The sequence below is a fragment of the Vipera berus genome (assembly GCF_964194415.1).
Source record: "Vipera berus genome assembly, chromosome: 3".
Taxonomy (NCBI): Eukaryota; Metazoa; Chordata; class Lepidosauria; order Squamata; family Viperidae; genus Vipera; species Vipera berus.
In genome coordinates this window covers 148,339,763-148,353,376 of record NC_138204.1, presented here as the reverse complement: position 1 = coordinate 148,353,376, position 13,614 = coordinate 148,339,763, and the positions used below count along the sequence as shown (strand labels likewise).

The following is a 13,614-nucleotide window of genomic DNA, read 5'->3' as shown; positions in this document are numbered from 1 at the left end:
GGATACTGGGTTTATAACAGATTAAAAGAAAAAAAAAACCTTTTGTTTCTTTTAGTTTTAAAAATGTGGCAGCTACTATTGTTATGTCACTGGCCCACCGTCTCTGGGCCAGTGACATAACAATAGTATGTTATGATATTTTATTTACCCTGATTAAAAAGTGAAACCCTCCCAAGTTGCTTATTCCAATGGTAAAGAAACATTATTCATTTTAAAGTACAGGCATTTTATGTGCACGTAAAATAAAAATATTTCACTGAAGGTCTATTTTCTTCTATGCAAGAAAGGCATTTAATCCTTCCATTTCCTCTGGAGACCATGTTCTTTAACACTGCTTTTTTCTTTCTTTTTTTGAAGAGTGCCTGTCCCCTGGTTTTTGATAATTTGTTGTTGAAGAGGTAATGGCTGTTACATTTTTATTATAACTGGTTTAAATATATAAGGGCCTCCAATGCTGTGAAACTCTGAACCACATATAGTAAGAAGGGATAATAAAATACAGTTAAAAGCCAAACATGAAAAAGAAGGGAGAAAGGAGAAAGGGAGAAGGGAGAAGGGAAAATGGAGAGGAGGAGGAGGAGGAGGAGGAGGAGGAGGAGGAGGAGGAGGAGGAGGAGGAGGAGAAGAAGAAGAAGAAGAAGAAGAAGAAGAAGAAGAAGAAGAAGAAGAAGAAGAAGAAGAAGAAGAAGAAGAAGAAGAAGAAGAAGAAGAAGAAGAAGAAGAAGAAGAAGAAGAAGAAGAAGAAATAAAAAACAAATGAACTCACTTTGACTCAAGGCCATGGGGAAAATCCAAGTTATCAGGTCTCTTATAAACACAGTCAGGGTAGGGGCCAACACATCTCAGAAGAGATGGTTGTCCTAAAGGGCAAATGCTCAAAAGAGAAGACATCCTTCCTAGGTCCCATCAGGTGACATTCCTTAATGGGTGGACCTGGAACATGTCAGTCCTGCCCCATACATGTCAGACAGAAACCACAGAAGAGAGATGGCCTTTAGATAATCAAGTCTTATGCTATTGTAGGTTATCGGAAGGAGAAAAAAACTATGTAAAAACAAAGAAATTAAAAGAACTCTAGGTATTTTATAAGCACCCATCTAATAATAAGATTTAAGATGACCTAGATGCTCTGTCTACATGGTAGAAAAAGTATCTTCACAAGAAATACCAACTTTTACTTACAGGAGAGCAGGACATTCAGTAGTAAGATTCAGTACCTATCTATCCAGATTCGCTATATTGGTTATACCATGGGTAACTTTTGATGCCCCAAAAGAAGCACATTGTGTAACTCTGTCAAAAGATGCTTCCCCAAAGAAATAACTATTTCATTTGTAGAGCCTGATGAGATGAAAGATCATTCCTATCATCTAGCAAAATATTAAAAGGCTATTTCAGGCATGTGATGTATGAGGGTGAAAAATGTCACTCTTTTTGAAGTGTCTTGAAAAGCAGGTGTAAGTCTCACAAAAGGCAGCAATGGATGGGTGGTGGTTTAGTATACAGAGGACCACTGCGGAAACCTTTTGACATGAAGATGGACCAACGCCAAGAAAAGTACCAATAACTGACTGTGAAGGATGCTGTAGTCTGGTGCCCAATCCTGTCTGTAGGAAAGATAGGACATGGGGCCTTGAGACTACTACTGTATAGGTGACTCTGCTTTTTCTAGCTGAGGACACTTTCCAAATATTACACAAGGCATGGTAATACTCCCATGTAACACCTCTACTCCGTGAGCTGCATTGGCTTCTGGTTGCCCTCCGGGTGAGATTCAAAGTGCTGGTGATGACCTATAAAGCCCTAAATGGCTTGGGTCCGGGATATTTGAGGGAACACCTGCTGCCAGCATCAAGTTCCCTTCGTCCAGTGTGCTCGCAGAGGGAGGGTCTTCTCAGGGTGCCGCCGGTAAAAGATTGCCAGCGGATAACACCCAGGGGGAGGGCCTTTTCTGTGGGTGCGCCTGCCCTCTGGAACCAGCTGCCCGTGGAGCTCAGGACTGCCCCTGACCTACGCTCATTCCGCCGGGACCTGAAGACTTGGCTCTTTGAGCTCTCTGACCCAGGCTGAGAATTTTAACTGGGGTTTTATTTTCAGGGATAATTTAATCTTTTAATTCTCTTTTAACTTTGTATTTTATATTGGTGTGATTTTAAAATGCCCTGTAAACCGCCCTGAGTCCTTCGGGAAAGGGCGGTATATAAATCTAATAAAATCTAAAATCTAAAATCTAAAATCTAATAAATCTTAACTCTCTAGAACATTAGTCATATATTCAATAATTAGCTAACAGCAGATTTCAGATGCTTGGATGAGCTGCTTTTATATAGAAAAGGATCATATATATGCAGAAAAATATGCATACTGAAAAAAACAAAACAGACAAAAAAAATCAAAAGAACAGAAATGTCAGTTATGGGCTTTAAATCCTAGGGCTTTTCCTGAGTCAGTGAACTTTTGGACATTCTTTTCTTGACCTGGAAAGTTGGTGATACAGATGATCCTCGACTTACAACAATTCACTTAGTGACCATTCAAAAGTACAACAGTACTGAAAAAAAGTCATTTATGACCGTTTTCCACAGTTATGACCATTGCAGCACCCCCAAGGCCACATGATCAAAATTCAGACACTTGGCAACTGACTCATACCTATGATGGTTGCATGGTCCCAGGGTCACGTGATCACCTTTTGCAACCTTCTTCTAAGCAAAGTCAACGGGGAAACCAGATTCACTTCACAACTGTGTTATTCACTTAACAGCTGCAGTGATTCAGTTAACAACTGTGGCAAGAAAGGTCGCAAAATAGGGCAAATTGTACTTGTTTCATATTTGCCTAATGCTGCTGTCCAGCCTGAAAATCTCTGGTTTCTGCTTTGACAGCTTCAGCCCTTGCAATCAAGTCAACTTGCAGATGCAACTCATGAGGCCTCTGCATGAAGTTATTATGACAGCTGATTCTCACATTGACAAGAAGTCTTGGGGCTGTTTCCAAAACAAGCAACAGGTGCTGACTGCTCTGCTTTCATTCGCACACCAACAACCCACAACAAGCGCCCTCCAATTTCTGCTGAAAAGGACAAAAAAAAGCAACAAGAATCCTGCTGCCTTAATGTGTCTGTATGTAGGATTTTCACTTGAAAGTATAAAACTCACCTGAATTCTTAACCCTCTTTAATATTACTAGTACTAATGTGACTACCGTATTTTTCCGTCTATAAGATAAAAAGGTAAAGGTTCCCCCGCACATGTGTGCTAGTCGTTTCCGACTCTAGGGGCCGGTGCTCATCTCCGTTTCAAAGCCGAAGAGCCAGCGCTTGTCTGAGGACATCTCCGTGGTCATGTGTCTATAAGATGCACCCGTGTATAAGATGCTCTCCACGCCGATCAGCGGCTCATTGGAGTGCCGAACAGCTGAGCGCAAGTTTGGCCAGCAGAGGATCTTGCCCCCTCCCCCTCCTGTTAGTGGCAAGCCCACAGGGACCTGGCACCTGCACCAGGCAGCATGGCAACCCACACAGGCATGCCCTGGGCTGCGGAGGTTACCATTATTTTTCCGTGTATAAAACACACCTGATTTTTGAAGAGGGTGTTTGCAGGGGAAAAAATAGTGTCTTATACACGGAAAAATATGGTAATTACCTGGGACAGTTGGGAGCTACCAGAGACTGTTTTGGAAATGTTATGGGAATCAAAAATAAAAGAATAAAAATGAACAGGCCCCTCTCCTCCCCTACCGCAAGCATTCTACAATAAGGATACGTTCAGCTCCACCCTGTCTTCCTTGGGAAGTATCACACAAAGACTTTACTTTGCACTGACTGCTTTTATTAGCGGTTCCATCTAGGATGCCTTGAAAACCATTGTCAGTTGGTTGAACAAACTTGAGTCCTTCTTCATTTCCCTATGTGTAGGTCCTTGAAGCTGAGTCAGTCAAACATCTGAGGGTTCCCCAGCCTCTTTCAGCCAAGAGGCAACTTATATGTCCTTTAGTTCAGTGGCACCCAACCTTTTTGGCACCAGGGACCCGTTCTGTAGAGAGAGGTTTTTCTGTGGACCAGAGGGGACGTGCTTTCGTGTGCTGCCTCCATTTTGCGGATGTGGCTTTGCTTGTTTGTGCAGACCAGTTGTTGGCACGCTGTGGACTGGTGCCGGTCCGCGGATCAGGGATTGAGGATCCCTGCTTTAGTTCAGAATAGGAGTTTTATTGCCTTCTTCATGAGCAAACACAAACCTGTTTTCTTCTTCATAGCTTACAGGTAGTCCTTAACTTACAATCATTCCTTTAGCAACCATTCAAAGCTACAATGATCACGTTATCAAAATTTGAGTACGGTACTTGGCAACTGGCATGTATTTACAATGGTAGTAGCTTCCAAGGTTTGCGACCTTCCAACAAGCAAAGTCAATTGGGGAAGCTGGATTCGCTTAATAACCATATGAGACACTTAACATATAACTTCCCTTAACTGGGCCAAAAAAAGGTCACAGCATTGGGCATGACTTTCTTAACTACCTTGCTTAGCAATGAAAATTCTTGTCCCAATTACGTTTGTAAGTCAACTGTAATCACCGGTACTTGTACAAGGGGTTGTAATTTCAAGAGACTGTTTAGGTTGCCAGTATTGTAGATATAGATCACTTAGAAATAAATTATGCATGAACACCTATTTGCGTTGATATTTCAAGCAATCATTAACCCGAGTGATATGTATTTGTTTTATGAGGGTGTATATTAAAGCTAATTAATTCCAAGTCTGTTATACCATTGTTTAATGTCTGATATATGGTACCCGTTCTTGTCTGATGTACTTACAAGGAACATTAGATAATGCAATTTAGATGATCCAAGTATGGAATAAAACATTTTGTTTCCTAAGACTCAGTTCAAATTAGGTACTTGCGAGAAAGATAGGATATGTGGTCCATATACAGTATGAGTATGAAATCTTGTAGCAATGGAAAATGCTAAGTTAAGGAAAGTGAAGAAGCAACATAAGAGTACAAAAATAATAATATACTATAAAATAAACTGAGTAGTTAAAAATATTTATTTCTAGTATATTTACCTTACCAGGCATAAAAGTTTTTCCAATTTCATACAGAAATTTGTAAAACATATAGACATGTAGACCAATATGGCCTGTTTCAATATACGTTCAACATAGTAAATATAATTGACAATCACCTGAATATAAATATACAATGGTAAAGAACACATCATACAAAATATGATCCAGAAACATTATACATAAAATTTATCATATAGATAAATCCATTGCTATTCATGTTTGCTCAGGATAAGCCTTTGATCTTAGTTTAAACTAGCTGTTGCCTTCAAATTTTATTTATAAAGAGAGTCCAACCTCTTAGTACAACTTTGGTCATCCAATTCATGTTTCATTCAATGGCACTAAATTTTTGGTGTTTTTATATATATTGAACTTCATGTATTAACAATCCTTTATCACTCCGGTTCTGATAACACTCTTTTTAAATACATGATCCACTGAAAAGCAGTGAAATCTATATTCTCAAATGACACTGTATCTTTGGGATGGAGGTGATCTATTTCATTCCCTTACCACCAGATTGTAGACAAATTTAATCTGCAATCGTGAAAGTCTAAAACTAAATTAACTAAACTATAGGCAATTGTGGTTAAAGGTAAGAGGTTGAAGCCAACACTCAAAACTCACAAAATAGTTGTAATGTTAGTTTGGCAAGAGTGCAATTCCGAGCATATGAGGTAGACCTGTAATTTAGAATATGTGCCTCCATCAAAATAGCACACTTATTTGGCTTTTAATCAGGGTCAGAACTAAGGCGTCTTCTCTTTCCAATCTTGATCTTTCCATTTTTTATCTTGCTTGGGTTATACTGTGGCTGAAACCTGACAAATCAAAGGAGTTGATGCTTTAAATGTTACTCTCTTTTTGGAGCTGGGACCCAAACTTGTCCATTCTTCATTTGACAGTCTTTAAAGGAGTTGGTTGAAAAAATGTTCTTTGACCCACTGGAACCAACTGAAATCCAGTAAGATGCCAGTATTTATCTGCTTTGTCAACAGTCTGAATGGAATATTTATGTGGGCTCTCCTTTACTTTACAGAGTTAATATTTAGATCAACTTTCCTTGATCTTTTCCTGAAGTGGAATGTTAAGAAGCCAAACCAAAGTCTCAGCGAAGCTTTGTCAGAAAGTCTCAATGACTTGAGGACTAGAACTGGTGATCTTTCCACTACGATGTCATTTTCAGACTTTGCCAGATGTCTTGTTTTTCGTATGTTCGGTTATGCTTCAACTGCTTCGGTTTGTGCAGCTTGCTTACCAGTTTGGCAATATTGGAAGAAGCTTTGATACTGTTTCGAAGAGTATCCAACCTGCAAAAATAAAAGAGAACTCATCAATTTCAATGATCAAATATGTTGGCGCATCTATAGAGATGTCAAACGTCTTAGTTGTCTTAGTCACATGAACATTTAATTATCATTTTCTGGAAATACAATTTTTTTAATCTCTGTAACCCAGATTCACATATGAATATCTAAAGGTGTATTTTTTTCCGTACTACTTTTGGAGATGTTATGCAAGGCATATAAATTTAAATACTCTTGCAGCATGCAAATTTACCTCACTTTGGGAAGATGTTCAGAGGTAACTAATATTTGACAGATGGATAGACTCAATGACAGCAACGTGCATTGTTGGAAGACTTAAAGAACCAGTCTGGGGACAGATCATCTATTTATGGTACTACTAAAAGTTGACACCAATTTGATGGCACATATCAGTCAATATAATATATCAAGAAAAAGGGATACTAAAAGCATCTCCTTGCTAAACACCTTCATATTTGAGTTCTGTTAAAGCTGTAGCAGAAAGGAAGGATGAATGATATCTCTCCCACCATATTCAACATGGCACATGGAACAAGAAGATCCCACATGCAAAATTAAAAAGAAAGCTCTGGGAACAATGGCATTATCATGTATAAGAATAGGCAACCAAACCTCATTTTAATTGAATATCTGAAAGGGGAGGGGTTGGTTATTAACAAACATTCATTCAATTAAGACTATCTCCTTGGGCAATTTGCATAACAATATCAATTGTGCCATTTACATCTTTATGCAGATGACCTTAATCAGTGCAGAAAATTGGTCAGTTCCCTGCAGAGGCTGTCAGCTCAAGGTCTGGTAAATTGATAGCTTAACTAAGAAACCTGCACATTGGGGAAAAGCCCTCTGCCAATTCAGTCTAGGGAAAATTTCGCAACTCATAAATGTCCATTTCCAAAAACTGGAATCAGCTATATATACCAGTTAAGAAAATGCAGAGTCCACTCAGCTTCCACTGGGGGTGGGGAGACCAATAACTTTTCCCTTGTGTGAGATGTTATGTATTCTGTTGTGGTATGAAGTACATTTATTGGAATCAATCATTTTCCAAAAGTGGAAAGGACAATTTTACCTCTTCATTTTCTTGCTTTCAGCCAGTTGATGAAATGTACACTTCAGTCCAAGCCCTTTGCAATCTCTCCCTTTAAGCAGATGTTTCCATTTCTTTTCTCTAGTGGACTGAGACCTGTTCATATCAATAAAAAAAAGATGCAGCTGTGAGAAGCATTCATGCTTCTTGCCCATATTGTAGCACATTTATTAAATCTTAATCTTATTCTTCCTCTATTTTATCCTTACAACATCTATTCATTCATTCAATTGTTCAGATTTAGATAACCTATATGGTATAGGGGTTGTGAAGCAAGACTAGGACTCTAAAAAGTTTGACTCTACCAAGGCCACAGAGGTTTAGTGAGGGACTCTTGGCCTTTCATCCTGCCCAACCTCTCCCATAAGGTTACAGAGGGATAGGTTTGGAGAAAGAAGTGTATATGTGCCAATTAGAGGGTCTGAGGAAAGGAAGGATATAAATCTAATAAATGAATACCCTGGTGTTCTCCAGGATCTCATACCACTATCTTTTCCCCTGTTTCTCCCAAATAATTCTATGGAGTAGAATAAATTGAAAGGGTAACTAGCTCAAACCCACAAAATGAGCTTCCTTGGCTAAGGTGGTTCATGTTTATCATCTTAATTGCATTGATTTAGTTCAGGGATCTCCAAACGTGGCCATGTTAAGACTTGTGGACTTCAACTCCCAGAATTCCTCAGTCAGTCAGATCCCTGATTTAGTCGAAGAAAATATCCGTGATCAGACAGAAGCATCCCATGTCCTCCAAATGTTAAGAGCTGCACTCTGATAGACCTCTACCATTAGTCACACTGATTGGGAATGATGACACTTGAAGTTCAAAAGAGGGCATCAATTGCCTGTCCTTGCTCAAAATCATCCATTGGGTATCTTGTCTAAATAGAGACTAGGACCCCAATGCTAACTGAACATGCTCATCTTTAATGCCACCCTGTTTCTCTAGATGCTTCAAAGTCTGTAACTTTTGGTCACTTAACTGAGTCATAGTGGCACAGTGGTTAGAATGCAGTATTGCAGGCTAATTCACCTCACTGTCAGGAGTTCAATCCTGACCAGCTCAAGGTTGACTCAGCCTTCCACCTTTTTGAGGTGGGTAAAATGAGGACCCAGATTGTTGAGGGCAATGTGCTGACATTTGTAAACCACTTAGAGAGGACTGTAAAGTCCTGTGAAGTGGTATATAAGTCTAAATGCTAAATGTTCAGGCTACGCTAGCTCACATATTTAGAAATGAAGTAGATATACTGGAATCCAGTTTATAATCCATTCACTAAAGGCTAGAAGAAAGCAAAACAAAATTTACCTGTGCTCTGTTCCTGCCTGACAAAAGTTCATACACTTCTTGTCCTTCAGGCTAGCACAGTGGCATCTGCTGTGAGATGGCTGAAGCGTCTCAAGCGTTAAATCTTTTAGGGACCGCCTGGTTCGAGAAAGGCTTCCAAGCCCATATGGCACAATCCGCCTATCATGAAAAAATAATAGAAAAAATATTTAATGAGTAACACGTGGCCTACAGTTCCCATCATCCCTCACCACTGGGACCATGCTGGCAGAATCAGGCTGGAACTAGTTTGGTGTAAAACCTCTGGTTTTACACAGCAGTACAGTTATCTACGAGGCCTAGGTCAGTTCAAACTTCTAAAAATTTGGCACCATTAATATCCTCTTAGCAAAGAAGCACCCTGAAACTGCCTCACACACTGTGGGTAGGTCTCCCCTGAGCCAAATAATTAAAGAAGGATTGGTATGTGCTAGCAGCAGATGGCGGCTTTCAAATACTTTTCAGCATGCTTGTCAAGGATTACACAACATGATTTGTTTGATAGCAGCCTGTCTTTGGCTTGCCTCTGCTAATTTGATTAACTGCAGTTCTGCTTTACATGCGGCTAATGCAGCAGAATCCCATAGGAGAACACAGTGGCCAGATTTTGTCTTTACAGACTTTGCTCATAGTGTACCAAGCCAATTTCAGTTTAACACCACAAATGAACCAATTAAAATCAGATTTCATGCATGAAAGCAAACAGCTGAGCCTATTTGAACAGTGCTGTACTATCAGAGATATATATTTGTGTTTGTGTGTATGTGTGTATATAATACAATATGATCCAGAAAAGCCTATATTAAACCTTAGGATTATGCTGTAAGCTGACAAAGTCAAGACTTTGTCAGTTTGATAAAAACAGCCCATGAAAATACATTGCAAAATTAAGAAATACATCCAAACAAATTTTGCTGCTGTTAATAATCCTTACTGCCCAGGCTGCAGTGTGGCACCCTTAAATTCATAGCTACAAAGGTCAAAATTGCAAAGCTACAAACTGCTTAGAAGCAAGCGGAATGCAACTGTATTAGATGTAAAGGCCAATCCAAAAGAATTGTGTCAATAAAGGTTGTCCTCGACTTACAACAGTTCATTCAGTGACCGCTCAAAGTTACAACAGCACTGAAAAAAGTGACTTATGACCATTTTCCATTCTTACGACCATTGCACCATTCCCACGGTCGGGTGATCAAAATTCAGACACTTGGCAATTGACTCATATTTATGACGGTTGCAGTATCTTGGGGTCATGTGATCACCTTTTGCAACCTTCTGACAAGCAAAATCAGTGGGGAAGCCAGATTCACTTAACAACCACATTACAAATTTAACAACTGCAGTGATTCACTTAACAACAGTGTCAAGAAAGGACGTAAAATGGGGCAAAACTCACTTAACTTACCTAGCAACAGAAGCTTTGGGCTCACTTGTGGTCGTAAATCAAAAACTAGCTGTACTTGTGTTTCCAGGAAGAGTTCTGTGCTGTGCACTTGTTACGCTAACACACTCAGCTTTGCACCTGCTTATTCTAACTTGGTACTCTCCCCTTCATTGAACTACAACACCCATTACCACAATCAGTACGATGGAATTCATAATCCAACATATCTGCAAAATACCAGGTTTTCTTGCTGGCTTCTTTGAAGCGCTAGGAGCAAGCAACGCTGCCCGAACCAAAAGCACTCCCAAGATTATCCTGGGTCTAAAGTGCAATTAGACTTCCCATTTGTGCTCCTTTGAAATCTGGCTGATACTTCAGATAGCCCCGGCCAGATAAAGGAGGGATGTGCTGCACTCGCCTTAACAGAGGAATCCTAGACTAATTAAACCCAGCCTCAGGAACGATAAAAACTGCATTAATGGCTTAGTGCCAAGGAGGAGGCCCTACTTACTCGGGAGTGTTAATCCAGATGATGTCCAGGTGGCAGAAATAGACGCACTCTTTATCCATCAGGGAATAACAGGAGCAACGCTTCACTCTGCGCGGCGGCGAGGGGGCGCTCGCGGGCTGCTTGGTGCCACCGACCGCTGCATCTGAGGAAGGCAAGAAAAAAAAACCCGTCATTGAGGGAGGGAGAGCAAGCAGACCATCTCAGACAAGCGGACGAGACTCGGGGAAGCCTGTGGAGCGGCTTCAAGAATTGCACATGGCTCCTCGCTGGGCGAGCTGCGTCATTAAGAAACGCAAGGGCCAGACCGGCCCGGGAAATACAAACCGGCTAGTCCGTGGCGGCCGGTTTGGCACCGAAGCGCCCAGCCCGTTCCGACCGTCACTTGAAGCCAACCAAGCTCTCTCTTGGCTTTGACGGTCAATTTGACTGCGAAGGCGAGCGAGCGAGCCCCCCACCCCGGTGTTTATCAGGCTATTCCAGTCAGCGCTTCCGAACCCCAAGGCAGCGCGGTTCATGGGAAGTGTAGTCCCCAAGAGTTGCAGGGAACCTGGATTGACTACCTCCCCTTTCCAGTCAGTTTCCGAAGACCGTGCGCTTCAGTGGGATCGTCCAAACAGAAGTTCCTCTTCAAAACAAACTTGAGACTGCAATTCCCCAAATGCCAAACCAGCACTTGTGAATGACGCGGGGCTGGGAAAAAGCTATCGGAACTCGCGCTCGGCTGCCAAAAGAGAGGTTGCTTCAATTGGGAGATAGGTTTTTTTTAATTTTAATTCCATTTAAATCCCGCCCTTCTCCGAAGACTCAGGGCGGCTTACAAGCTTAGCAGTAGCCTTCATTCTATGTATATGCCTGCTTATTAGGGCTTTCACACACACCCCCAAGCGGCATTATTACAAAGTCAGCTTAATTGCCCCCAACAATCTGGGTCCTCATTTTACCTACCTCGGAAGGATGGAAGGCTGAGTCAACCTTGAGCCTGGTGGGATGCGAACCTGCACTAATTGCAGGCAGCTGGTGTAACCTCTAGTTGGCACAATACGGTAAACTATAAATCGTGGTTTACATAGCACAGTGGCTGAGCCAAAGCCGAGCAAGGAGGTACGAGCCCTTGCCAGCCTACAATTGTTTGGGTTCGGCGTATCGTAGGAATACAATCGTAGTGGTTTGTTCAGCTTTAGCACGTTGGGGGAATCGCAGCTGAGGATGCCCAGTTTTAAGCCCATTTACCTCGCCTCCTTTAAATCAATGGATTCATTCTCTCCTAATTATATGGAGCCCTTGGTGCTCTCTGAGCTTGGTTGCTTGCTTTCAGACGTTTCATTACCCAGTTAGGTAACGGCATCAGCGGTAGCGAGCGTGGGGTTTGCTAGTGAACGTCTCTGAATTCTTTTTGGGTCACAGTCACCCGCTCAAGTGTCCCAAGATTTTGCTGCCTGAATCTCTTTAACTTTTCAACTCTTGAATCATCCCTCTGGCTAATCGCCTACAGCTAGTGAACCCAGCAGCCAGAACTGTTCCTACCACCACCCCACCTAGGAAGTATTTCTTAAAAAGAACTTTATTGCTAAAACCTGCTCCCCAACCTTGGTTCGTGCTAAAAATTGTAAGCCGCCCTGAGCCTTCGGAGAAGGGCGGGATATAAATGGGATTTAAAAAAAAACCTCCACCAGGTAAACCAAATTTGCAACGGCCACCGCTAAACAGCGAGGTAAAGCAGTCGATTCCGCCCGCCTCTCGGAGCAGACTTCGCCTGCGGGATAGAATCTGGGACCAGCTAGTAGTTATTTCGGATTAATTGCCTTGAGGACCGTAGCCCCGGAGGGCCCCTTAGCCAGGCTAAGCAAGCTCCTGACCTGGCTGAGGAAAGGCTTTCGGCCACAGAGCATCAAAGTTTCGCAGTCTTCCTTGGACGGAGGCAGTCTATCGGCAAAAAAGCCCAACCTGGGCTAAGAAAGACATTTGCGAGAAGAGTTTGCAAGAATGCCAGAGGGCTCCTCAACTTACCCGCGTGCTGAGCCCCCTGGCTGATCACGAAAAGCAAGGGAAGGATCATCCGCTTGTAATCCATCCCGACGGTTCCTCCGGCTCACTCAACCCCAGGGGCGGGCAGTGCAATTTAAACGCCTTCTAAAAAAAAAAAAACCGCTGCAATCCCGAGGCAGCTTTGGCGCAGCGGAGCGACCCGTCCGATCGCTCGATTCCCCCGAAGCCACCGAGCTAAGCCCCCCTGGCCGCAGTCCGCTGGGCAAGCCGAGAGGAAGGCTGCGCGCAAAGAGGAGGGGTTGGTGGAGCAGGTGGGCAGGCGCTGCTGCTGCTGCTGCTGCTTCCACAGCGAGGCTCCGCGAGCGTTTCTGACTTTGGTGGACTCTCGGCGGCTCCTTTTATACGCACCCCCGGAGAGCGGAGTAAACAAATCCGACTTTATTATGTTATTGTGTTATTAGTCACCCGGAGTCAACGTGCAGGAGAAGATAAGGGCAGGCTGGAAAGGAAATCGCTGCAAGCTTCAGAGAGGCAGACGCCGTCTGGCCAGGGTTACACAGGAAAATAAATACGCGGCGCAGACTTTTTTAGGAAAGGAAGGCACCCGAGAACGAAGGGCACCTTCGGCACTTGGCCCACAGGGGGCGCACTGCTCGCCAAGAACCACGGCAGGTTTCCCCCCTCCCCCCCTCCCCCCTCCCGCCCGCCCCGAATTTATTTTATTTTTATTTTATTTTAATTCCATTTATATCCCGCCCTTCTCCGAAGACTCAGGGCGGCTTACAAGCTTAGCAGTAGCCTTCATTCTATGTATATGCCTGCTTATTAGGGCTTTCACACACACCCCCAGGCGGCATTATTACAAAGTCAGCTTATTGCCCCCAACAATCTGTATACAATATTTGTATAGTGAATTC

The 13,614-nt window shown here is 42.5% G+C and overlaps 1 protein-coding gene across 1 annotated transcript; it reads right to left on the bottom strand.

Moving 5' to 3' along the window:
- Positions 1-4,889: 4,889 nt before the first annotated feature.
- Positions 4,890-13,230, bottom strand: EDN1 (endothelin 1). Its single transcript, XM_081325385.1, has 5 exons — positions 12,719-13,230; positions 10,712-10,853; positions 8,799-8,957; positions 7,475-7,588; positions 4,890-6,384 (listed from the first exon to the last, which is right to left on the bottom strand). The coding sequence occupies exons 1-5, from the start codon at positions 12,780-12,782 to the stop codon at positions 6,243-6,245; spliced, it is 621 nt and encodes a 206-aa protein (XP_081181511.1). The 5' UTR covers positions 12,783-13,230; the 3' UTR covers positions 4,890-6,242.
- Positions 13,231-13,614: the final 384 nt, after the last annotated feature.